Source organism: Fundulus heteroclitus, chromosome 16 (genome assembly GCF_011125445.2).
Source record: "Fundulus heteroclitus isolate FHET01 chromosome 16, MU-UCD_Fhet_4.1, whole genome shotgun sequence".
Lineage (NCBI taxonomy): Eukaryota > Metazoa > Chordata > Actinopteri > Cyprinodontiformes > Fundulidae > Fundulus > Fundulus heteroclitus.
Genome location: NC_046376.1, coordinates 6,914,408 through 6,940,190, shown reverse-complemented (window position 1 = coordinate 6,940,190; position 25,783 = coordinate 6,914,408). Strand labels below are relative to the sequence as shown.

Genomic DNA, 25,783 nt, shown 5'->3' with positions numbered 1-25,783 from the left:
AAGGAGATATATCCTACACAAAAGGTTGTAACGTAAATGTTATTTTGTGGATCTTTCTTTTAATTTCTTTCTGTTTCTTGCCATTAATTTTACCCCAATGTTCGAGAATTTCCCCGGAAATGTGCCTTCATTTAAGAACATTTCCGTGTTTTATGGTGCAGGGATGCAGTTTATTGCACTTGTGAGTCCTGTCATTTTAGTTTCTGCAGAGCTCTAAATAGCTGCTTTGTCACACAGAAACATTTAAAGTCCTTTTTTTGTTTGCTCATAAGTTATTGGTCCTAAAATCCTTTTCATCAGTCTCAGCTGTTGCTGCATTTCACTGAAGGTGTGTGATTACAGCCAGTCAGGTTGTTTTTACCCCAACAGTTGTCTTATGCTGAAAAGGAGAGATGATGTTGTTTTAAAATGTAAAGCTAAGGTGAAAAGCCCGTCAGGCTGGTTGAGCACAGGGGGTGTTGGGGGGGATAAATTCAGGCCTTTTTTCTCCTGACAGAATATGTCTATGTTTATTGCAAAATCTATTAAACAGAGCGTGAAACGTTAGCAGCTTCTGTGCTTTGGAGGCAGAAACGCAGAGAAAAATCTACGTCAGCAAACAAACAAGAGTGAGATGAAATCACCAAAGCGGCCTAAACAAATAATTAAATGAATAAATGCATTATATTCAAGCATCCTTCGGTTTGTCTGCATTATGACATTCTTGATACGCATCTGGTTTGTGGAAAATAGGTTTTTTTGGTTTCGTTTGGCAGGTAGGCAGGTACAGTAATCTAGCTCAAAGCTAGTTTGGGTTTTTAACAGGTTAATGTAGCACAAAATAAATTAAATAAATTATGTTACTTCAGTTCATGCTCATCATAGATGTGTTTAGCCGTTTTCCACACCAGGAAACCAACTAAAAATATTTAAAAAAAAAAACTGACTCCAGGCCAGCAAACCGTACAGAGAAGCAGAAGCAGTGAGAAGATTTAAATACATTTTTGAGCTGTCACATCTTTTATTTACGACAAGCATCGTTATCTGATGTGGCACTTAGAGCCAGACAGCTAAAGAACGATTTTCTTTCATTTCAGTGAAAGTCAAGATAAAACTGGATTATTTGGTTCTGTGTTGCAGTTAAATTACCTAATTACTGTATTCTTTGTAAAGTGTGTTTTTTATGTATACAGCCAATCAGTAACAATCATTCAGAGTTTAATTTTGTTTTAGAGAGGTTTATACTTATTTTAATTCAAAGGAAATCCAAGTAAATCTGCAGAAATGGAATTTTAATAAAACCTGCCACTAACTGATATTATTTTCCAATAAAGCTAAATGGATTTTTTTTTCTTTAAAAATATAAAAACAATTTAAATGTATTATTTGCAAGGTATTATTAATTAAGAACCGACTTTCACTGGAATAAAAATGCTGTAAATAAACACAATGAAGCGAATAAAATGTAATTTAGCAAATGAAAGGTGTTAAAATTCAACTTGATTTAATTTTCTTTTGGCAATTTGTAATTTTTGTTTTAAAGTATTAAACATTTGAAAGGATCCAACTCTGCTGAAAGCCTGAATGCAAAGACATTCAGGATTTTGTGGCTTAATTCCATCTCACTTCTTGCCTCCAGCGATGATCTCCCTCCTGTTGTTATTTGCATTTCTGCTGAGTTTATTTGAGCAAACATTAGGAGGAAGATTGCAAAAAATGTTAATTCAGATGCTTTATAATGTGAGTTTATTTTAAATAAGGTTCATGGATATGATGGTTAAAGCTATAGTTGGTAATCCTGTTCAGAAACCCTTTTGGTTACGCTGGGTAAATTCATCCTTCCATCCTGAAAGTATTTAATACTAATGATGTATTCACCAAAAGAAGGTAAAAAAATTCGACCTCTGGGAGCTGCAGGCCTGTAAATACTCTGACCAATCTCTGCCGTTCGGTCCGAGGAGAAGAGGTCCTGCTCTCATCCCCCCTCTGTCCCTCTAGTTCTGGGGGAACATCTCATCTACTGGTTTTCCCACATGCCAATCAATCTGACGCGCTCGCGTAACACCAGTGTGCGCGCTCGTTCCTTACTAGTTTCTGCTTGCTGGCTGCACACTCAGTGTTTATGTATCCGGTTAGCTTAGCGGTTAGCTTAGCAATTAGCCGTTCAGTGTAGCTCTTCTGCTCTCAACATAGACTTTGAACATGGCTGAGAGTTGCAAGAAGTGAACCGCGTACAAGTTTATGAGAAGAAGAGGAAGGCCTCAGTAGAAAGAAGTATACCAGAGATTTTTTCACATGATCCCCCAGAGGAGCGGAAGAGCAAATAAGACGGTCTTTTGTAGTTATTCAGAACTTCTAGAAAAATCGCTAACTCTACTTTAAGTGTCCCACGTTGAAGTCGTTAAACCATTGATCCATGTTATAACTGCTACACAAACAAGGCCTGTAATTTATACTGGTCCTCGGCTTTTGCGGCCTTTATTCACCGGTTTCTGCTCAGCCTGGAAAAGTCTGAAATTTGCCTTTAGGTCTGGAGAAATATAGAATAAGAAACTAGAGAAAAACATTTACATTCCCAGACTTGATTGCTGTCTCATCCCTCCACCAAATTGTCCGTCTATCCTCCCTCCCTCTGTCTATAATTAAAGCCTAACCTCTTCTGACATATCAATCAGTAATTAGAGAAATATGAAATGGCGACTAGGGCTGCGTATCAACTAGGATGAGCCGATTCGATACGATTCTCGATACATAGCTCAGTTTGATTTGATTTTACTCCAATATTGATATTTATTACCTTTTAAAATAACGTTCAAAGTCATTCAATCAACAAAATCAGCCAAATATTATACTTATGTTCAATTTATTGAACACTGATATATTAACAGGAAAATAAAGTGCATTTGGTTCAAAGCATTTAATGTATCACAGAAACCAAAAATGTGTCCAAACGTCTTTATTTTAGGGATGAAGGCGCTTCTAAAATCTTGTCGACCGTTCCGCAAATTCGTCTCACTGCTCTTACTGGCTGTGAACATTAATGGCGTACTGTAATAACGCCCCCTAGGGGTTGGGAGGTATATCAATAAATGAAAGCCAGAATATCAACATATTATCGATATCTTTGTATCGATTTTTATTCACAGCCCTAATGGCAACACAGGAACACTTTCTAACCACACAAAATAAAATCATACATTTTGATAATTGAATATCAGTCTGCCTTGCCTGCCATGCTTTTTTTCCCCTAAATATGAATAAATACGTATAAAATGTGTCGTATATTTAGAGTTAGAACCAGCTGTGAGGCCGTATTGCAGACTAAAGTCTTCTTTGGGCCGAAAGTAAAGGTGCTCAGCTGCAGCCGACCCCACAAAGACATATTTATGACTAAAATACTGCTGTCAACCTGCCTGCTGCTGAGATCAGTTTCCTATCCACCTTCAGACACATCTCTCTTCATAATGGTTCATTCATTACCTTCAATGGGTTCTGCAGATTTATGCTTTTGCCTCGGATGGAGCTTCGGCAGCACTCTGCCAGGAGGACAGCCGGTCATATTTCAATATTTAGACACACAGGCCTTATCTTCACTTTTTTTTTTCAGGTAATATATCCATATATTTTTGTTCTCGCTCGTTTTACCTTGTAACTGTGCTGAGATTTGCATGTTTCTGATCGCTTTAGCCCCAATCTACAGGCTGGAATAGTCCATTCTGCTTCCAAGTGTCTCGTTTTATTATCTGTCTTTCAAACGTATTCCCCGGCACAGAGGAAGTGACCCTGGAAGCCCGATGCTTTCAGAGTTAAATCGCTGTCTTCATGGCTGTGCTCTGCTGTCTCTTTACATGTCAGCCACCGAACTAAACTCTTACTCCGTGTCCTCTGAGGGACCCGTGTGTCCTCCTTGAAGCCCCGCAGGCTGCTTCTCAGCTGAAATGGCACACAATGAGCGCCCCTGAGATCACATGCCGCTCACGCTGTTGCAGGCAGACCCGAGAGTGTCAGGAGACGGGGATGGATGGAGACGGTTTGCAGGCGTGGCGGAGAGAGAGTGACGGGAACTGATGGGGCTGAAGGTAGAGAGTCTGAGCTGCTGCCGTGACGTCATTTTATAGATTCCTGCTCAATCAAGTCTGAGCTAAACCAAAAAAAAAAAAAACATCAGCTGGAAGACGAATGGTCCTACAGGGTGTTGGTTGGAATTTAAAACAACGCAGGGGTCCTCAGATGTTTGGGGCTCTCATATCCATGATGTTGGACCAGAGAGGCTCTCTCTGTCATGGAGAGTTTGAGGCAAGAGCGCCGACCTGATGTCTACCGCGGGGAAAAATTCAGAAGTTCTTTGTAGTCTGGAAAAGAATTGCCTTCCAGAAATGAATAAGTCTGGAAAAAGAAAGCGAGAGTTTGGAAAACTATTTGAATTTCCAGATTATATTCCCTTATTTTTTTCCTCAAATGTCCTTCTTACCTTGTATACCTTCTTGATTTTGTCCTTTCCTTTTACCTTTAACCCTTTTTTCCTTTTTGTTCAACCTTCCTTCCTTCTATTTTTCCTTCTTTCATTCCCTGTGTCCTACCTACCTTATTTTTGACCTCTTCTTTTTTTTCCCGTCTCTCTTCTTCTCTCCATTTCCTGAATCTTGTATTTATTTTTATACAAATTAATCTGAGACATCCCCAAAAGTTGATTCTGAAGCGCTTGACAGACTTTCCAGTTTTCCAGTCTCAAAAGAAATCAGTCTTTTATGGCAACAGTGTAATCTCAGACTGAAAAAAATTGTTTAATTTATTTCTAATAAAAAAAAAATTGAGGGTAGCACAGCAGTTTCGACCCCTGCGGTTAATACGTTATACAACCTTTTTGCTGGTTGTGGATGTTTCCATCCTTTGCATGTCGATGGCATTTAGTGGCTGTTGGGAACCTGCTAGAGATGTTTTTACCTTCCTTAACATCCTCCTCACTGTTGCTGTGAGCATTAAGCTCCGTGTCGCTTCATATTTATTCCCCAGGAAAACAGGAAGTCATGGGATACAAATTATTTTTTCCTAAAAACTAAAAAAAAGAATAAACACCTTCAACACCATTTATTTTAAAGAGATTTTTAGGGGGTTTCAACCGTTTTTACCCGGGTAATTTTGTTCAATAACAGTTTTAATGCTAGATTTTTATTCCTGGTAATTAATTATTGTGGAAAAATTAAGTTATTTTTCTACATTTCCCACTTAAGATAAGAGATGAGTTTCCTTTTTTATGCTTTTGCATATCTTTTGTCATTTATCTGCAGGTTTAGAAAAAGCTGTTTTTGAGTTGATGATTTTAATACATTTTCTAAGATAAAAATTATTTTAATCTGCACACTTTCCTTTTCGGAGAAATACAAATTTTCTAAATGCAATCTGTCTCAGCAGTGATTTTTGTTATTTTCTAGTCTCTGTTCTTCCATAAAATCTTTGTGGGCTTTTCTTTGACGTGTTGATGTTTCTGTTTGCACTCCTCTGTCGTTACAAGGATCTAATCTATTGGTCAAATAAGGGTTCAAGAAACCCCGCCTGAAGTGTGAAACACCAAAATACAACCTCACAAATTACTGCAACTTTTAATTAACGCAGGTTCTGCCATCTCAGAAACAATCAAACGAAGATTAGAGGTTCCTCCGCTGCAGCTTCATGCAGAGCAGTTCATATTCGTGTCTTGTAAATCAAACTCTCCTACTGACTGGCTTTGACATTTATGGCATTATTCATAGTGGGTGACATTTTACTGCGCCTCTGCCAGGTCTCATCAGCTCTCAGTGAGGCGGGTTTCATACTTTAACGCTCCTTTTATGTGCATCCGACTTTGATTTCTCCGCAAATTAATGGCTCATTTTTTTTCCCCCGCTTTGGTTCTTAGTGGGTCGCAGGCAAGTAAAAAACTAACTTCTTTTGTCCTTTTCTGTTCCTGCAGAGCGTGTTTACCCTTTTCTTGGGGCCCTTCACCTTCTTCAACGCCCAGAAGACCAAATATCTTCAGATTCTCACCTCAGTCATGCGTTGGATCGGTAAGAGGAAGTTTTTCTTTTACCAACAGTCATGAAAAGAGGGATCAAGGCATTAAATACACAGATTACTCTTTAGAAGCAGCTTGTGAGAGACCAAGTTCATCTGCAGTTTTCATATGAACTAAAATCGAGGCTTTGTATAACACTGAATATTCTTCAACTTATTTTATTCTGACGTTCACAACGCGGTGCCTTCGTTCTTAGCTTAGGAGGCAGCAGAGCAGCACTTCTTGTTGATTGTTAAAATTACATTTTAATCCAGTACTTGTGGGAAATTTGTGAAATTTTGCACCCACATAGTGATATTAACCTACCAGAAAAGTCACATGAAACGCCGAATTATCAACAAGTCATATCACAACCCCACTATATGCAAAGATCTATTTTTTTTTTTAGAAAATATTTTTTTAAAAGCAGAGTTTAACACATTCACTTATTAAATTACATTTTAATCCAGTATTTTGATTAAATTTGTGAAATTTTGCACTTTGATCTTATGATTACATACATCTTTGTCATTAGGAATGTGTTTACTTCAAAACATATTAGTGAAATGAGCGGGGGAAGCTAAGTTAAGGGTTTTTCCAGCAGCTGAGGCTTTGCCGTTTATTTGTGTTGCCCTGTCCACAGCTGCAATAATGGTGACGTAAGTGCTTAATAAAATCAATATATTACTGCAAAACCCACCAAGAGATAAAGGGAAACATGGAAAGCAGGTTAAAAACCAGGTGCCACCACAGAAAAAGCTGTACTTGGGTCATCAGCAGGGGGATAATACCAAAGAACAGCAGCAAATCCACCTGAGAATGGCTGTAATAAAGCAATCAAGGTGTTGCAATCGCCCGGCGAACTGCAGCCTGTTAGCAGGAGCTGCAGAGAACTGTGCAAAAGCTCGCGTCTGCAAACCTCAATGAATTCAGGCAGCGAAGGAAAAGAGCGGACCAAATGTTCTTCAGGCTTTGCAGGGAGCAGAGGAGGTATAATTTTAAGCAAACACTTAAGTTTTGAGCTAAAACAGTTCCTTTCAGGCTCTGCATAGTTCCTCTGCTCGTCCTCGCCCTCTCTGAGCCCTCCTCACCTGTTTTCCATTTTATCATCCCTTTCCTGCCTTCGCCTTTGTGTGTAGCCGCCGTGGTCGGGTCCGTCCATCACGGTCCGGTTCTGCTCTGCGTCTTTGATGCCCATCTCCTCTCGTTCCTCAGCCTGACAGGCTTGACAGGCCGTCCCAGGCTTGATTGGACCGTCACTCACCGGGCGACGGGCGAGAATAAACCGCCCATCCAGGACCTGCTGTTTAAAAAAAAAAAACCCACAACACCGCAGAGTCGCTGCTCTGCCGCACATAAACAACACGGCAGCATCCATTCACTGTCCACACATTTTTTTTTTTTTTTTTTTTCTGGCTTGATAGCACCAGGGGTTTTTAGCCGCACCTTTCACTCGGCGTAATTGATTGCGGTGTCACTTTACGGCGTGCTCTTTGCAGCTCCGCCTAACGATTCGAGATGAGTCCGCTGGAAAAGCTTTGTTTTCTTCATGTGTTTGCAGCAACACGAGGGGAAGCAACGCTAAGCGAGATAAAAGATGTCGGGCCGCAGAGGCTAAAATTCTGTGCCGTCTGAGCCGTTTGTTTACTGATGGCTGCGATATTGGGCCTGCTACAGATTACTAATTTGCAGAGACAAATTGAACTTATTTCATGACAGCAGAAAGGATGCAGGAAACGTGACGACGTGATCGGTGTTGATACCTGCATCCTGGAGGAAAACGACCCAATCTGTGCGCAGGAAGCAGCCGTTCAGCTGCTCGGTTTATCGGCAGAACGCTTTTAACGACGTGGACTAGAGGTTTGTTTGATTTATAGGTGGGGAGGAGATCACTGCCGTCTGAGATGCTGTGAGGTGGAGTGAAAACAGCGGCTCTCTACGGAGGGGATCGTTATCAGTCTGTGGTTCCACCGCTTACACCAGCAGAGTGGGCGGTGTTTCCACGCCGTGTTTCCACGCCGTGTTTCCACGCCGTGTTTCCACGCCGTCTGAGGCCGAGCAGACGGCGGACGCCGCGCTGAGACGTAGCGGCGAACGCCCACCTCCACCAGATGGTTGAGATAAACAGAGCAGGCTGAAGGGATGGCAGCGTGGAAATGACTTCAACTGAAGGGTCACCATGCCTTCCTTCCTTCTATCATCCCTTCCTTCCTTCATCCCTCCCTTCCTTCTATCATCCCTTCCTTCCTTTATCCCTCCCTCCCTCCCTTCCTTCTATCATCCCTTCCTTCCTTCCTTCTTCCCTCCCTGCTTTCCTTCTACCAGTCCTCACTCCTTCTCACCCTCCCTTAATTCCTTCTTTCCTCTTTTTCTCCCTCCTTCCCTCCCTCCCTTTTACCCTCTCTCCCTTTCACCATTCCTTCCTTCCTCACTCACTTCCTTCCTCCATCCCTTCCTCCCTCACTTCCTTCTTTCCTCTTTTCCTTCCTCCCTTCCTCCCTCACTTCCTTCTTTCCTCTTTTCCTTCCTCCCTCCCTTCCTTCTTTCCTCTTTTCCTTCCTCCCTTCCTTCTTTCCTCTTTTCCTCCCTTCCTCCCTTCCTCACTCACTTCCTTCTTTCCTCTTTTCCTCCCTTCTTCCATCCCTCCCCCCTCCCTTCTTTCCTCCCTCACTTCCTACATTCCTGTTTTCCTCTCTTCCTTTCTTCCTCTCTTCCTTTTCTAACTTTGTCTTCCTGCCTCCCCCACTCCTTCATTGCTCCCTTTCATCCTTCCTCCCTCCCTTTCTTCTTCTACTTACCTAATTATTTTACCTCCTCTCTATCTCGCTCCCTACCTCACCTCCTTGCCTCCCTTCCATTGACCATTCCTTCCTCCCTCCCTCACTACCATTTCCCTCTTTTCCTCTCTTCCTTTCTTCCTCTCTCCTTTTCAGACTTTATTTCTTTCTGCCTCCCTTCCTCCTTCTTTGCTTCCTTTTTTTTACTTCCTCCTCCCTTGCCTTCATTCCTCCCTTCTACTTACCATCCTTCCTTGTCTCCTTCTTTACTTCCCTCTCCCTTCCCACTTCTTCCCTCCGTCCTAACCCCCATCTTTACTTCCTCCTTCCTTCCGTCTTCTCCCTCCCCTCTACTTACCTAATTTTTTTACCTCCTTCCTCCCTCCCTCACCTCCTTCCTCCCTTCCTCACCTGCAGTGTTTTTTTTATGAACACAGGGGAATTTGTAAAACCAGGAATCCTTGGCTGTCGATGTTTCGGCTGTTCTCTGAGAAGCTAAACGAGCTGATGGCCTACTTTGTAAATTAAATCATTAATCCTGACCAACGGCCGCGCTCCTCTTCTGTCGCGGGTTGTGAATGTTTGTTTTTAGTCCGGAGGAGGAGTGTACAAACCCGGTGAGTTATAGACTGCTGGCATGTATCTGCCATCTCCTCGAGGGTTTATTCCCATTTCCATGTACCTGCAGTCACTCTCGGAAGAACGACAATAAATATATTGTTGTGGTTATTTACGTTAGTCTGTGAGAATATTTCTCCTGAAATGAAAGCCCAACACAGACTTGTGTTTGTTTAGCTGCCAGTCATCAGTCAATACTCAGGTCATCATTCGTTTCAGATAAACTACAACAAACTCCATGTACAGAAATCCTGTATCAGTGTTATTTAACCCCCTGCTGATTTTGTAAGTTTTCTCTCCTGTAGAATAACAAGTGGTGCAGAAATGGCGTTTAAGCTGGAGTTAAATACCTCCAACCAGAACCTGAGTTTAAACTTGTTGTAAAAACCTTAATATGTCTGTGTAAATTCTCAGTCATCCGCGTCATCGCAGCAGTAAACAGGCTTAAATCGGAGGCAACAATGTTCTCTACGTTCTTAGTCTTAGCGAGGACTTCAGAACTGGGTCCATGTTCTCTACGTTCTTAGTCTTAGTGAGGACTTCAGAACCGGGTCCATGTTCTCTACGTTCTTTGTCTTAGTGAGGACTTCAGAACCGGGTCCATGTTCTCTACGTTCTTAGTCTTAGTGAGGACTTCAGAACTGGGTCCATGTTCTCTACGTTCTTTGTCTTAGTGAGGACTTCAGAACCGGGTCCATGTTCTCTACGTTCTTAGTCTTAGTGGGGACTTTAGAACTGGGTCCATGTTCTCTACGTTCTTAGTCTTAGTGAGGACTTCAGAACCGGGTCCATGTTCTCTACGTTCTTTGTCTTAGTGAGGACTTCAGAACCGGGTCCATGTTCTCTACGTTCTTAGTCTTAGTGAGGACTTCAGAACCGGGTCCACGTTCTCTACGTTCTTAGTCTTAGTGAGGACTTTAGAACTGGGTCCATGTTCTCTACGTTCTTAGTCTTAGTGAGGACTTCAGAACCGGGTCCATGTTCTCTACGTTCTTTGTCTTAGTGAGGACTTCAGAACCGGGTCCATGTTCTCTACGTTCTTAGTCTTAGTGAGGACTTCAGAACCGGGTCCATGTTCTCTACGTTCTTAGTCTTAGTGAGGACTTCAGAACCGGGTCCATGTTCTCTACGTTCTTAGTCTTAGTGAGGACTTCAGAACCGGGTCCATGTTCTCTACGTTCTTAGTCTTAGTGAGGACTTCAGAACCGGGTCCATGTTCTCTACGTTCTTAGTCTTAGTGAGGACTTCAGAACCGGGTCCATGTTCTCTACGTTCTTAGTCTTAGTGAGGACTTCAGAACCGGGTCCATGTTCTCTACGTTCTTAGTCTTAGTGAGGACTTCAGAACCGGGGTCCATGTTCTCTACGTTCTTAGTCTTAGTGAGGACTTTAGAACCGGGTCCATGTTCTCTACGTTCTTAGTCTTAGTGAGGACTTCAGAACCGGGTCCATGTTCTCTACGTTCTTAGTCTTAGTGGAAGGACTTCAGAACCGGGTCCATGTTCTCTACGTTCTTAGTCTTAGTGAGGACTTCAGAACCGGGTCCATGTTCTCTACGTTCTTAGTCTTAGTGGAAGGACTTCAGAACCGGGTCCATGTTCTCTACGTTCTTAGTCTTAGTGGAAGGACTTCAGAACCGGGTCCATGTTCTCTACGTTCTTAGTCTTAGTGAGGACTTCAGAACCGGGTCCATGTTCTCTACGTTCTTAGTCTTAGTGAGGACTTCAGAACCGGGTCCATGTTCTCTACGTTCTTAGTCTTAGTGAGGACGAGGGCAGCAGCGTTCTGATCCACTTTTTAGGCAGACCAGTGAAAACACCGTTGCAGTGATCAGTTCTACTAAAGATAAACGCATGGATTAGTTTTTCCAGATCCTGCTGAGACATCAGTCCTTTAATCCTGGAAATGTTCTCCAGGTGATAGAAAGCCAACCTAGTAATTGTCTAAAACGGCGTTTTAGGTTTACTTTCAGTGGTGGTGAAGTTGAAATGTAAGAAACTGAACCACCGCTCCATCTTTAAGCGGCCTAATGCTTGCAGCTCTTATTTGATTTTAACTCTTTTCAGCTGTGACAGTCTTAAATAAATTAAAGGTTTATTTTTAAGGAGTTAAAACAATGACTTTTTGCATTTGTAAACTATAAGCCAAACTCTCGGGAAGGGAAAAATAATATTCATCCCATCCGTCTGATGCGCTTAGTTTGCTACAGTATACCATGAAGAGACTGGAAGCTGCCCGCAGGCGTGTTAACAGCTACATGGTGGCATTTTAGAGGAATAAGGGAGGGGGACGTTGGCTATGAAGGTCAGGGGGACTCTGGTGGTTTGTGGAATTGGGAGTACGGCAGGCAGCTCACAGGGCGACAGTGAAATATGAGGCAGTCTTAATGAACTGTGCAGCAGAATCACAGTTCAGAGGTGCTGAAAAATTACGTTTAAAATCACACACAGATTCAGAAACACGACTTCAGCATCACACTCTGTAAAGTAGCGTTTTTGGTTTTTTTTCCACCGTTCTGTTGTTGTTGTTGGAGAACTCTTGTGCAGAAACGAAAATACCTTTATTTTAAACAGCTTTTGGTTAATTTTAGTTACTAATGACAGATTAATTCATGTTGGGAATGAAATTATTCAGTAAAGTACGGACCTCACCCATAGATACACTCAAACAAATGGAGACATATTCACAGGTGATCACCGCTCTAATTAATAAACATCTGGACACTGAAAGGGATTCATTGTTCTTTTTTGTTGTTGTTCTGTGCACTGAAAGAAAATTGGTAGATTAGGCGGTTTTCTAAAGCACTCCACACCAAACTAATGCATGAATGCCTAGTTGTTATTATTATTATTATTATTATTATTATTATTATTATTATTAATAATAATAATAATAATAATAATAATAATAATAATAATAATAATAATAATAGTTTCATCACCCACATGCTTGTTTTGAAGTGTGCAAACTTAAGTTGCAGTCGTGGAGAGTGAGACACTTGATAAACAATTTGTCGTATAGCCCGTTTTTGATACTTGCATTCACTGTCTTAGACTTATAGACAAACTTTATTATCATTTTGTATGCACAGAGTGCGTACAGAACGAAATTTCGTTTGCATACAGCTTGAGAATTTCAGTGAATTGCAGTGGATTTCAGAATAAAGTAACTTTGCAGGAAAATAAAGTAACTTTGCAGTATAATAAAGTAACTTTGCAGTATAATAAAGTAACTTTGCAGTATAAATAAAGTAACTTTGCAGGATAAATAAAGTAAAAAAAAAAAAAACGGACTGGTTTTATCTATAAAGAAGCATACTTTTTACATTCACTGTTGTTTCATGGTTAATTGGACCACATCTATCCAATGACCTTAACTGAAATGCAGATGTTGGTGCACCAAAATCTGCTTTATTTGAAGTATTAAAATTGTCTAAATGCAGCAAGTTTGTTAAAAGGACTGACCCAAATCTTTGGGTTGTTCGTGAAAACTAATGAAAATATTTTCCCTTTTTTTTCCAATCAAGCCCAAAAAGAATTTGCAAAATATATTATCATCTTTTAATACGGCAAATGTGCAAAACCCTTTACAAATTTTGGTTCAACTGTGATCTACACATCCCTTTGCTGCAGAAAATCTGACTAAACTTGTGAAATTAAAATAGTGCATGCTGAGATTTTGTGGAGCAGTTAAAAAAAAATTATTTTTTTTTACGCTCCAGTATTCTTCACAATTTTCGCACAAGTTTTGACTCCCCTGCTTTAACGCGCTGTCGCTGCTTTGTGATCGGCTAATTTACTGTTTGTATTAACGTGAAGAGATCAGTGCATGTATAGTTATATTACAAAACTACTGGTTACACCAACAGCTCTTTGTTACATCCATACACCTACTGCTCAACGATATAGGGAAAAGAAAGCATATTGATAAAATAGAAATCATATTTTGATCGATATCAATAATTAACAACAAATTCAAAACACATTTTAAGTGCAGCCCTGGCCATTTTTATGCTGTTGCTTAGCAACCTATTTTTAGATAAAGAACTCATAAACACTGAATTCAAACTCAACCATTCAACCAACTTTTTACCAAATCTACACATTTTAAAAAAAGAAAAAAGAACTTGTGCTCGCTGAAATCTTTGAAGGGGCGGGGCTTAGTGACGGATTGTTCCTGGCTCTGCGTTGTGATTGGTTGGGAGGATGTAGTGACTGTAATATTAACCTACATGATAGGAGAGAATGCAAAAGGCAGGAAAACTATTGAACTTTTTATTGACCTTTTTTTTTTATCATCGATATTCGTCTATCAATCGATATATATTATTATTGAATCATCATCCAGCCCTACATACACCTCACGTAATTAAGAGTTGGATGATTTGACAACCCGGGCTGTTGAAGCTGTTTAATGTATCCAAACTGAACAATCCCTTCTAGGTACTGAGCTGTTTTTTGTTTTGTTTTTTTCCTCTGAGAGTATAAGTTTGGGAAACTTGTCAAGCGTTTGGATTGGGCCTTTTAACGTAGTCTTGTATTAGTTTCAGATAAATGTTTTCGTGTTGTTCAGAGGTGCTTAGATCTGCCCACTCGTCCTTGTGAACAAACGGAAACACGGCTGCTCCGCGTTGTTTGCTGATAGCTCTATCAGAGATCGCTGAACGTGCCGTGAGGCAGTGAAGCCGTCTATCACCCAGTCGCCTACAAGAATAAATAAAAAAATAAAAAAACAGCAACACATCAGCAGCTCCTGAGCCTCAGAGCTGATCGGTTTATTATGATAAAGTTCTACTGCAGTGAGAAATAGAGAGCATCCTGGATAGACCTGGTTCAAAGAGCTGCACCTCTAATGGGTGATGAGATTATCCAGGAGTGTCTGCGTTAATTAAGACGATGCGGGAAAACCGAGCAGCATCAGCGCGAGTGTTTTGAAATGTTTGAAACGTTGCTGGTCTTTCTAACAAAGAAGTCGACTATCTTTCTTTTTTCTTTTGAGGTAGTCGGTGTGTTTTTTGTGTGGAGGAGACAATAGAGCGGCAGGAGCCTCCTCCAAGGCGTCGTTAACATGAAGCATTCCTCACCAGGCCGTTGACGGTCCTATTCAGGCGATATAAATCACGTTTTGTGAGGTGGACGGGGCTCAGGTTACGGGCCACGTGAAATGTGGTCGTTTTACAGCCCCTCAATTTGCCTGCCTCTTTGTTGCATGCCAAGCACAGAAGAAAGTACTGCAGGGGAACCTGTGAAAGTGCACCTCATCACCGTATCCTGACAGGTATCTGCAAGAGTAAATGGCTGATTCAGTGTGAATGAACGAGTCCGTGGAGGGATGGGCAGTGCTGCTCGGACCGGGGTTTTTATCCATCTCTCTCGAGGTTTGCAGAACATTGCATGTTGGTTTATTTACGCATCTCTTGAAATCTCCAGTTGATTAGTTGCTGGCTTCAAAATAATTTGCACAACCGTATTTTTCGGACTATAAGTCGCTCCAGAGTACAAGTCGCACCAGCCAGAAAATGCATAATAAAGAAGGAAAAAACATATATATAAGTCACACTGTAGTATAAGTCGTATTTTTGGGGGAAATTTATTTGATAATATACAACATCAAGAACAGACATGTCATCTTGAAAGGCAATTTTACATAAAAACAGAACGGAGGCAACAACAGGCTGAATAATTATACGGTTAGCTTACGCTACATGACACAACTAAGAACGTGCCTGGTATGTTAACATAACATATTAAAAGCTATTCAGATAACTATAGCATAAATAACATGCGAAGAAGTTAACCAAAGCGCCCGTGTCACTCCAAATAACTAAAATCCAGTGAAATCTTCATCCTCGGTGTCACTTTCAAATAACTCTGGAGGTAGAAGATGCGGCACTTCCACTTCTACGTCGCTTACGTCTGATTCAACACAGGCCTAGAGCGCCCTCTGGTGGTTTGGTGTGAAAATAACAGGTGTAATGATATACCGGTAAAAATGTGTAATAATTTCACACATAAGTCGCTCCAGAGTATAAGTCGCACCCCCGGCCAAACTATGAAAAAAAACTGCGACTTATAGTCCGGAAAATACGGTAATTACCGCACTGTGGGGGTTTTAAATGCGGCATAGGCTGAGGTCACAACAGATCTACAGTGCAGATAAACACGTTGATGCCGTCTGTGGATCATTTCGGGCTGTAAAGGCGATCAGAATTGATATAGTTTTATTTCACACATGTGTTGTGCCTCAGCATCCAGATTCATGGCTTCAGGTAGCAGTGAACGTGATAAAATTGTCTCAGGAAGAAGTGATTTACCGTCACTGAGAGTCTTTGACGGATGAGTGTGTTACCAAAAAAAAAGATGTAAAGTTAGATATCGTCTCCTTCCCTACTTTAAACAACATCATCTTAAACAAAAATAAACTTATCAGCCTCTGTCTAGGCTTAAAATGTCTTAACTGAGGGTATAATTTAGATTTTACTGTTCGCTCATTCTGAATATTCCCTCACAGCCAAGCTGTCGTTCTCATAGCCTTGATTTCAGAATCTTAATCATGACCGAAGTAGAAAAGGTGCTTTAAGTAATGTGATAACAGCCAGCTACCCCGAGGCACTCCTAATTAAAAACGCTGCGCGCCTGAGCTTCCTGCGAAAGCCTCCGAGTGTTAAAGATGAAGGAGAGCAGCTTCCTTCCTCCTGTCCTGCACCTTTAACTCGCTCTCTATTTTACACAAAGCCTCTTTTAGATTGAAAACCAGAGTAGATGAACACACGGATGACTTCAGAGTTGGGGGGGAAAAAGGTTTGAAAGTAGCTCAAACAAAAGGCTGCATATGTATATTTCCCGTTTTTCAAGATAAGAAGCTGTTTTATGGCTGCAGACGACATGACAAGGAGACTTTTTGTCCTTGAAAGCTGGTCTGCTGCCCATCATCCTGACCTCCCTGTAATAACAGGGTTAACGTTTAAATTGGGAGTAGCAAAGCTTTCCCCAAAGCCTGAGATTACGTTGGACGGAGGCCAAAGATGCATTAAATATTGAACAATCACGCAACAGGTTTTCCCACACGGCGATAGTGCTGAGTTCAAGGAAAGCGGGAAGCAAGGGTGAAGAGTGGAGCTGCCACCTTTCTTTCAAGATTATCTTCTCTTGAAGTGAAAAATGAAAGATGTCTTCTAAAGCCCTCAAATCATTTTTCATTTTCATTTATTAAAAAAACTTTCACACACCCTTCAGAGGGGTGTGTGACACTTGTATTTTTTCTTTTATCGGATTGGGTAAAACCTATTGACCCTCCTGAGTTTGAAACAACCTTTCATAATTTTTGTTGTCTGTGTTTATACTTTTACAACCTGTAGACCCATTTTTCCAATACAAAATATCTGGTTCTGAAATAACTTAAGTGTACAAAAACAGAGCTGATTCTTCAACTCTAGTTTTACCTAGCTTCCAATATATTTTTTATTTTATTTGACTTTTATTTTTATTTTGCTTTAGCTAGCTAAAAACCTATAGTTTATTTTATGTCATGACCTACCCAGGTGTAGGGTAGGACAACTTTCCATCCTGCTTTTCAAACTGTTTCTGCCGAACTGTTGGTTTTTATCAGAAATCCTGAGCGTCGTAAATTTTTATGAGCTGATATGTCTTCTCAAAAGAGGCAAAACCAGTCTTTATGTGCCTCTTTCTTCTCTGAATGCTGTTCAGTTAACTCCAGATCACCAATTCAATAAAACTTTATTTATACAGCGCCAATTTATGACACATGTCATCTCAAGGCACTTTCCAAAGTTAAATTCCATGAGATCCTCCAGGTTGGTGAGAAAGTTTTCTCTGTAAGGAAACCCAGCAGGTTGCATCAAGTCTCTCCAAGCAGCATTCACTCCTCCTGAAAGAGCGTAGAGCCACAGTGGACAGTCGTCTGCATTGCTGATGGCTTTGCAGCAATCCCTCATACTGAGCATGCATGAAGCGACAGTGGAGAGGAAAACTCCCCTTTAACAGGGAGGAGAACCTCCAGCAGAACCAGAACCAGGCTCAGTGTGAACGCTCATCTGCCTCCACCCACTGGGGCTTAGAGAAGACAGAGCAGAGACACAGAAAGCACAGAAGCTCACATTGACCCAGGAGTACTTTCTATGTTAGATAGTAATAGAGGATGATCTGCCTCCCCTGATGATGTCACAGCTAACAGAACACCAGACCAGGTGTACCTTCTATGAAGAGAAAAATGACAGACGACATAAAGTTAAATAAATCCATGAGCTTCTCAGAGGCTTTTAGGCTGTTTGCTTGCAGCTTCATTCAGATTCCTTCAGGAGCAGCGGGCCTCACACATTCAGTCACAGAGAGGGGTGAAGGTGTGTGGCTCAGATAAACAGATGTGTGGCAGCCCGAGCGTCGCCTCCTAAATGTCAGCGTGTATTTAAAGGACGCCCGGTGATGAGAGCCGAGGAGCTGCCTGGCTGCTGGCCATCCTCAGGCTATGACTAACTCCTGCAGTCACGCGCTGATTGTGTCTGCGTGGAGCCAGAGATGGCTGTCAGCCCTTAACAGGACTCCACGCTGCGGCCGCGGCTCTTTCCCGGCGCGCTCACGCTGCTTTCCAGAGAGGCGCCTCCAGAAATCAATTGGAGATGGGAGGTGAAGAGCAGGAGCCGCCCGACACTCGAGGGCTCGTCTGTCTTCTACCTGAACTTGTACCGGGCCGCGTCACGCAGCCCGGCTTGTTCTTTCTGCCGCATGTTTCAAAGACGAACAGCAGGAGTCTGTTTTAAAGGAAAGGAGAAAAGCAAAGAACGGGGGAAGGTTCAGTCTCATAACATGCTTCTTTAGGGATGAATTTTCCAAATAACTAAAAGAAAATCAATTGAAAGCCATACTACTTCAGTTTATGAGAAATAATTTGTCAATGAGGGTGGTTTTCTTGCCTTGTTTTCATTCATAAACTCAGAGTTATAGCAGATGTGGTTCCTATATGTGCTTCTATCAGAGATATCAGGGAAAACAGAAGAAAAGCTTTGGTTGTGTCTGCGACCGTTTAGTTGTTGGTCTTTAGTGTTCAGATTGGTTTGTTCCTCTTTTTTCCCTTCATATCTCTACTTAAGTTGCTGCTCCTGCAAGTCAAGAAGGCTAAACTCATGAAACCCAAATTAATTGCTTTTCTTGTATCTTTTCTGTGTCTCTGCTCTGTCTTCTCTAAGCCCCAGTGGGTGGAGGCAGATGAGCGTTCACACTGAGCCTGGTTCTGGTTCTGCTGGAGGTTCTCCTCCCTGTTAAAGGGGAGTTTTCCTCTCCACTGTCGCTTCATGCATGCTCAGTATGAGGGATTGCTGCAAAGCCATCAACAATGCAGACGACTGTCCACTGTGGCTCTACGCTCTTTCAGGAGGAGTGAATGCTGCTTGGAGAGACTTGATGCAACCTGCTGGGTTTCCTTAGAGGAAACTTTCTGAACAAACTTTATAATCTGACCCAATCTGTATAATCTGATTGAATTTGACTTGGGAAAGAGTCTTGAGATGACATGTATCATGAATTGGCGCTATATAAAAAAAATCTGAATTTAATTGAATTGAAACTAATAAAAAGACAGCATATTTTTTTAAAATGTTACTCATTTAAAATGAAAAGCAATAATTAAAAAAATGTTGATGTCCTTATCTCATGTTAAATTGTTAAAATTTGGTTTTGTGCAGCTGTAGTTTTCTAATCCTCCTGTAGGTGGCAGTGTTTCTGCAGCTCAGAGTTGTGAGTCTGCTGGACTTTTAAAATTATCATAACGTCATAGTTTCGTCCTGCGTTTACCAGCAGCAGCCACAGAGGGGCGCTGTTGAGCCTGTGACTTTCCTTAGAGAGGAAACTTTTTGAACAAACTTTATAATCTGACCCAATCTGTATAATCTGATTGAATTTGACTTGGGAAACAGTCTTGAGATGACATGTATCATGAATTGGCGCTATATTAAAAAAAATCTGAATTTAATTGAATTGAAACTAATAAAAAGACAGCATATTTTTTTTTAAATTCATTTAAAATGAAAAGCAATAATTAAGAAAAATGTTGGCCCTTATTTGATGTTAAATTGTTATAATTTGGTTTTGTGCAGCTGTAGTTTTCTAATCCTCCTGAAGGTGGCAGTGTTTCTGCAGCTCAGAGTTGTGTGTCTGCTGGACTTTAAAAATTATTATAACGTCATAGATTCGTCCTGCGTGTACCAGCAGCAGCCACAGAGGGGCGCTGTTGAGCCTGTGACTTTCCTTAGAGAGGAAACTTTCTGAACAAACTTTATAATCTGATTGAATTTGACTTGGGAAAGAGTCTTGAGATGACATGTATCATGAATTGGCGCTATATAAAAAAAATCTGAATTTAATTGAATTGAAACTAATAAAAAGACAGCATATTTAAAAAAAAATAATTTAAAATGAAAAGCAATAATTAAGAAAAATGTTGATGTCCTTATCTCATGTTAAATTGTTCTAATTTGGTTTTGTGCAGCTGTAGTTTTCTAATCCTCCTGAAGGTGGCAGTGTTTCTGCAGCTCAGAGTTGTGGGTCTGCTGGACTTTTTTAAAAATTATCATAACCTCATAGTTTCGTCCTGCGTGTACCAGCAGCAGCCACAGAGGGGCGCTGTTGAGCCTGTGACTTTCCTTAGAGAGGAACTTTCTGAACAAACTTTATAATCTGACCCAATCTGTATAATCTGATTGAATTTGACTTGAGAAAGAGTTTTGAGATGACATGTGTCATGAATTGGCGCTATATAAAAAAATATCTGAATTTAATTGAATTGAAACTAATAAAAAGACAGCATATTTTTTAAAAAGGTTCCTCATTTAAAATGAAAAGCAATAATTAAAAAAAATGTTGATGTCCTTATCTCATGTTAAATTGTTATAATTTGGTTTTGTGCAGCTGTAGTTTTCTAATCCTCCTGAAGGTGGCAGTGTTTCTGCAGCTCAGAGTTGTGGGTCTGCTGGACTTTTAAAAATTATCATAACGTCATAGTTTCGTCCTGCGTTTACCAGCAGCAGCCACAGAGGGGCGCTGTTGAGCCTGTGACTTTCCTTAGAGAGGAAACTTTTTGAACAAACTTTATAATCTGACCCAATCTGTGTAATCTGATTGAATTTGACTTGGGAAAGTCTTGAGATGACATGTATCATGAATTGGCGCTATATTAAAAAAAAATCTGAATTTAATTGAATTGAAACTAATAAAAAGACAGCATATTTTTTTTTTAAATTTCATTTAAAATGAAAAGCAATAATTAAAAAAAATGTTGATGTCCTTATCTCATGTTAAATTGTTATAATTTGGTTTTGTGCAGCTGTAGTTTTCTAATCCTCCTGAAGGTGGCAGTGTTTCTGCAGCTCAGAGTTGTGGGTCTGCTGGACTTTTAAAATGATCATAACGTCATAGTTTCGTCCTGCGTTTACCAGCAGCAGCCACAGAGCGGCGCTGTTGAGCCTGTGACTTTCCTTAGAGAGGAAACTTTCTGAACAAACTTTTTAATCTGACCCAATCTGTATAATCTGATTGAATTTGACTTGGGAAAGAGTCTTGAGATGACATGTATCATGAATTGGCGCTATATTAAAAACAAATCTGAATTTAATTGAATTTAAACTAATAAAAAGACAGCATATTTTTAAAAAAATGTTCCTCATTTAAAATGAAAAGCAATAATTAAAAAAAATGTTGATGTCCTTATCTCATGTTAAATTGTTATAATTTTGTATTGTGCAGCTGTAGTTTTCTAATCCTCCTGAAGGTGGCAGTGTTTCTGCAGCTCAGAGTTGTGGGTCTGCTGGACTTTTAAAATGATCATAACGTCATAGTTTCGTCCTGCGTTTACCAGCAGCAGCCACAGAGGGGCGCTGTTCAGCCTGTGACTTTCCTTAGAGAGGAAACTTTCTGAACAAACTTTATAATCTGACCCAATCTGTATAATCTGATTGAATTTGACTTGGGAAAGAGTCTTGAAATGACATGTATCATGAATTGGTGCTATATAAAAAAAAAATCTGAATTTAATTGAATTGAAACTAATAAAAAGACAGCATTTAAAAAAAATGTTCCTCATTTAAAATGAAAAGCAATAATTAAGGAAAATGTTGATTTCATGTTAAATTGTTATAATTTGGTTTTGTGCAGCTGTAGTTTTCTAATCCTCCTGAAGGTGGCAGTGTTTCTGTTCTGAGTCCTGCAGCTCAGAGTTGTGGGTCTGCTGGACTTTTTTAAAAATTATCATAACGTCATAGATTCGTCCTGCGTTTACCAGCAGCAGCCACAGAGCGGCGCTGTTGAGCCTGTGACTAACTTTGCAGCAGGATCCACTAACTTTTAACGTCCGTGTTTTGTTTTCTGCAGCCTTCACCATGATGATCATTTTGGCTCTGATCCGGATTGCCAAAGGCACCGGGGAGGGCCGCCCTCCTGTCGCCACCCTCTCCGGCGTGCCCAACCTGTTCGGCGTCTGCGTCTACTCCTTCATGTGCCAGCACTCCCTGCCCTCGCTGGTCACGCCCATCTCGGACAAGAAGCGAGTCGGCGCGCTGGTCCTGGCCGACTACGTCCTGATCCTGGGCTTCTACGTGCTCCTCTCGTTCACCGCCATCTTCTGCTTCGACAGCTCGCTGCTGCACGACATGTACACGCTGAACTTCACCGACAACTGCGACGTGCTGGACATCCCGGTGCTGCGCTACTTCCTGGGCCTGTTCCCGGTCTTCACCATCAGCACCAACTTCCCCATCATCGCCGTGACGCTGCGGAACAACTGGAAGACGCTCTTCCACCGGGACGGCGGCACCTACCCGTGGGTGGTGGACCGCGTCGTGTTCCCCCTCATCACCCTGGTGCCGCCCATCGTCGTGGCTTTCTGCACGCACAACCTGGAGTCCCTGGTGGGGATCACCGGGTCGTACGCGGGGACGGGCATCCAGTACATCATCCCGGCGTGCCTGGTGTTCTACGCCCGGCGCCACCTGGAGCCGGTGGTGGGCAGAGACGCCGTCAACAAGCACCGCTCTCCTTTCCGCCACGCCTTCTGGGTGTGGTTCGTCCTGGTGTGGGCGGCCTCCTGCCTCATGTTTGTCACCGCCAACATTATCCTGACTGACACTAAGAAATGAGAACGAGCTTTTATGGGGGAATCTGCCGCCGTTTGGCCGGTTTCTTTGGGTTTTTTCTCGAGGCCTTAACTGCTGCTGGATGGACTCTGTGCCTTTTTTTTTTTTTTTTTAACCAGATTTAAGTTGCTTAAATGACGTGCAATCAATATTAATTTATCAGATTTGTTAAAAAGGGACCAAATTATTATTATTATTATTTTATAAGTTCTGGATGTGTGCATGACGGCGATCAAAGGGATTTTAAGAAAATGACCTTTTTCTCATCAAACGGCTCGAGCTTTTCGCCCCGTTTCGCAGAAGCATCCACGGCGAAGGCTCTTCCTTCGATGCGTCGCATCCCAGACCCCGACGGATGGATCTGCAGAGCTGAAGGAGGGGAATCCAGGTGTGCTGCATCTGAAAGTAGCCCTGGAGGACCGGAGTCGGACGCTGATCGGCGGCAATGACCGAGCTGCTGCAGATAAGAACGTGTGTTTTAACGGAGAAGTTTCAACCTGCTACCTCGAACCCTCTCTAGGAACGCTTCTGACAAACACGTGGGTGATTTAACAGATCCGCGGGACGCATTTCTCACTTTTAATAACCTTCATTAAACGGGGGGAAGAAGCAGCGTCTCGACGGTGAGGGATCCGCCGGCGCTTTTGCTGCAGAATATTGCCATAAAACTATATCAAAGCAACAGGAGCAGCGGAGAAAAACTGCCTGTCTCGGGCGGATCCGTGTTCTTGTCAGAGAACCGCTTCACGGCGGCGTAATGAGATCGGAGCGCGGGAAGAAAAACGATCGTTCTCCTGCCGCCGATGTACTTCCATCCCTCAGCAGGAGGAGGGAAGTGAGGGCGACGTTCCCGTCCTTCATGTGAGCGGAGAAGCTGATGGATTCGATTTTATCCTTATAGGTTTACACTTGTGGCGTCTGTCCCGTGTTCGTGCCGCTCCGGACCGGATTCCCGATCCATCTGCAGTGATTTAGCTCCATGTGTGATGAAATCATGCAGGTCGTTTGCTGCTCCAGTGGCTCAGACTTCACCAACCTCATTATTGCCCTGAAACGTCCGTCTTTAACGTGTTAAAAGCGTCGTTCTGTGAGTTTTCTCATTGATTTAAACCGTGAAGGCCTCCCAGCTGAGCACAAGAACGTGGTTTTTTGGTGAAACTCTGCAGGGCAAGGTAATTACAGCTGACTGGGATTGATTTACATGCTCGTAATATTCCTGATCATCCATCTGAATCCCAGAATGTGGAGCAGGAAAGCTGCTGGAAAAAGCCCAGATTTATTTTCCAGTGTTTGCAAATCAAACAACAAGCTGAGGTTAAAAGGAAGAACGTAACAAATCTCTATTCAGCCTTTTATTTTGTTGAGAATGTTGCACTTTAAGCTTCTCATGAAGCATTATTTTAGGACTTTTAATTAATTAGGGCTGCAGAAATATTATAAAGCAACAGAATCGGGCTTAGCTACTTCTTGCTGAACTTATATTACTTGTAATGTGATGTTAATTTGCTGACTTGTGGATTTTAAAAGAGGGTCGCTGGCACAGAGAAACTAACAAAAGGGTTCCTCCAAAGTCTGCAGTCTTAAACATTTTCCAGACTCAGAAAAATAATCTATTACAATGGATACAGATTTGTATCCATATTCGCTTTTGTGGACAAAAAAGGTTTTGAAAAATTATTAAATGTTGACATGAAAATGTGCAGGATCCCCATTTATATAAAATGTATTGGATAAAAACAAAAACCAAAGGCAGTTTACTCCAGTAGAAGGTGAGTTATCGTTAAAGAATAACTTCTAATATCAGGCGTAGATGTAAAAGAAAGTAACGCTCAGGTGTGACACGGTGAAAGATCTTAATTATAAAGATAAAACTGCTCAGCCAAGGAATCAAAGAAACGTTTAAATCTCAAAGTAGAATTTAATTTCTCTGAGTCTGCGTCCTTCCTTTACGGCATAGCAAAGGGAAAACGATGCCGATCAGGACAGTTTACACAACTTTTCATTAGTTTTAGTTATTTAGCTTCCCTCGTTTTTTTACTGGCAGCTCTTCTTCTGCTAGTTTTTTTTATAGATCCCTCTGTTCCCGCAAAGCAATTATGTAATGATTTGACCCTTTCAGATCATCCCTGAACGTGGCTCCGGCTGCAGGGATTTTCTCCGCACTCATATTTAATGGCGGCAAGCGGTTGTTCAGGTAATTAAAGCTCTCCCTCCGTGTGGCAGAAGTTCAGCGGTGCAGCGTTTTTTCATGGACTGCTGTGAGTGCAGCTTCAATTGGAAGCTAATGTGCTGTGACGGGAGTGTTTTTGAGGCTCTGGAGCTGATTTCTGCTCACGTGTCGAAGCGTTGGGGGACACCTGGGGGGGAATCCAGTCTTGCTTCATTTAGACCGCTGGACCTGCAGCTTCTCAGCTTATTTCCATCTGCAGCAAAGTGTCCGAACGACAAAAACACGACTTGTTTCTCTGCACAAAAACATCTAAAACTTTATGAATATGGGTGAGAAACGAGGTTCTGAATTATTTTAATTTTCTCACAACTCTTTTCTTTTGGTTTATTTTTCTTGCCTGGAACGGGAATAATTTTTGATTTTTCTTTTTAGAAATGAAAATGTTGACAATCTGTGTGGAGCCAAAAAGATTTTTTCTTTTTATTTAAATCTTGTGTTCTTAAATGTGTTTTTTTATTTATCTGGGTTTTTTTTTTTTTTTCTAACAGATGTATTCATCTGTGTTTCTGAAAATTTCTTTCCACCTTCTGAAAGGATGTTTACTCCTTTTTTTTATCCAGTTTGTCCTTTTTTATAATTCACAAATAAAAAAGAATTTTATCTGAAACCTTGTTGTGAAGCTTGAATATTGGATGGAAGATTGTCAATTGAGGCTCAATCAGCCTCAGAAGAGACTTGGGTTAAGGTAAAAGAAAGCAGCTGAATCCAGGATTCAGTGACGCTTTAATCTTCAGATCTTCACCTTCACGGTGTGCATTTGGTGCTGGGAGACAAAATACTCATTTACAGATTTAAATGTTTGTGGTCAGCAAAGATGAGGACATTTTTGGAGAGATTAGAAATATGTCACTGTCTCTGCTGCCTGAATATCCAGCAAAGAAGTTAATTAAACAGTAGGACATGTCAGTAGCTGCATGCAGTAGTTTCTCTTCTATAAGGGGGCTGGTGCCTGTCTCTAGCTGTCATTGGGCAAGAGGCGGAGTACTTCCTGGTTAACGACTGGGTAACTGG

The 25,783-nt window shown here is 41.4% G+C and overlaps 1 protein-coding gene across 1 annotated transcript in view; it reads left to right on the top strand.

The window, feature by feature from the left end:
* The window catches only part of LOC118556557 (transmembrane protein 104-like), an 85,415-nt gene extending 60,163 nt beyond the window's left edge, over window positions 1-25,252 (top strand). Inside the window, exons 9-10 of the mRNA XM_036148253.1 lie at window positions 5,930-6,023; window positions 21,782-25,252. Coding sequence (XP_036004146.1) covers window positions 5,930-6,023; window positions 21,782-22,545 — 858 coding nt within the window. The 3' untranslated portion in view covers window positions 22,546-25,252. The remainder of the gene's footprint in view (window positions 1-5,929; window positions 6,024-21,781) is intronic.
* Window positions 25,253-25,783: the final 531 nt, after the last annotated feature.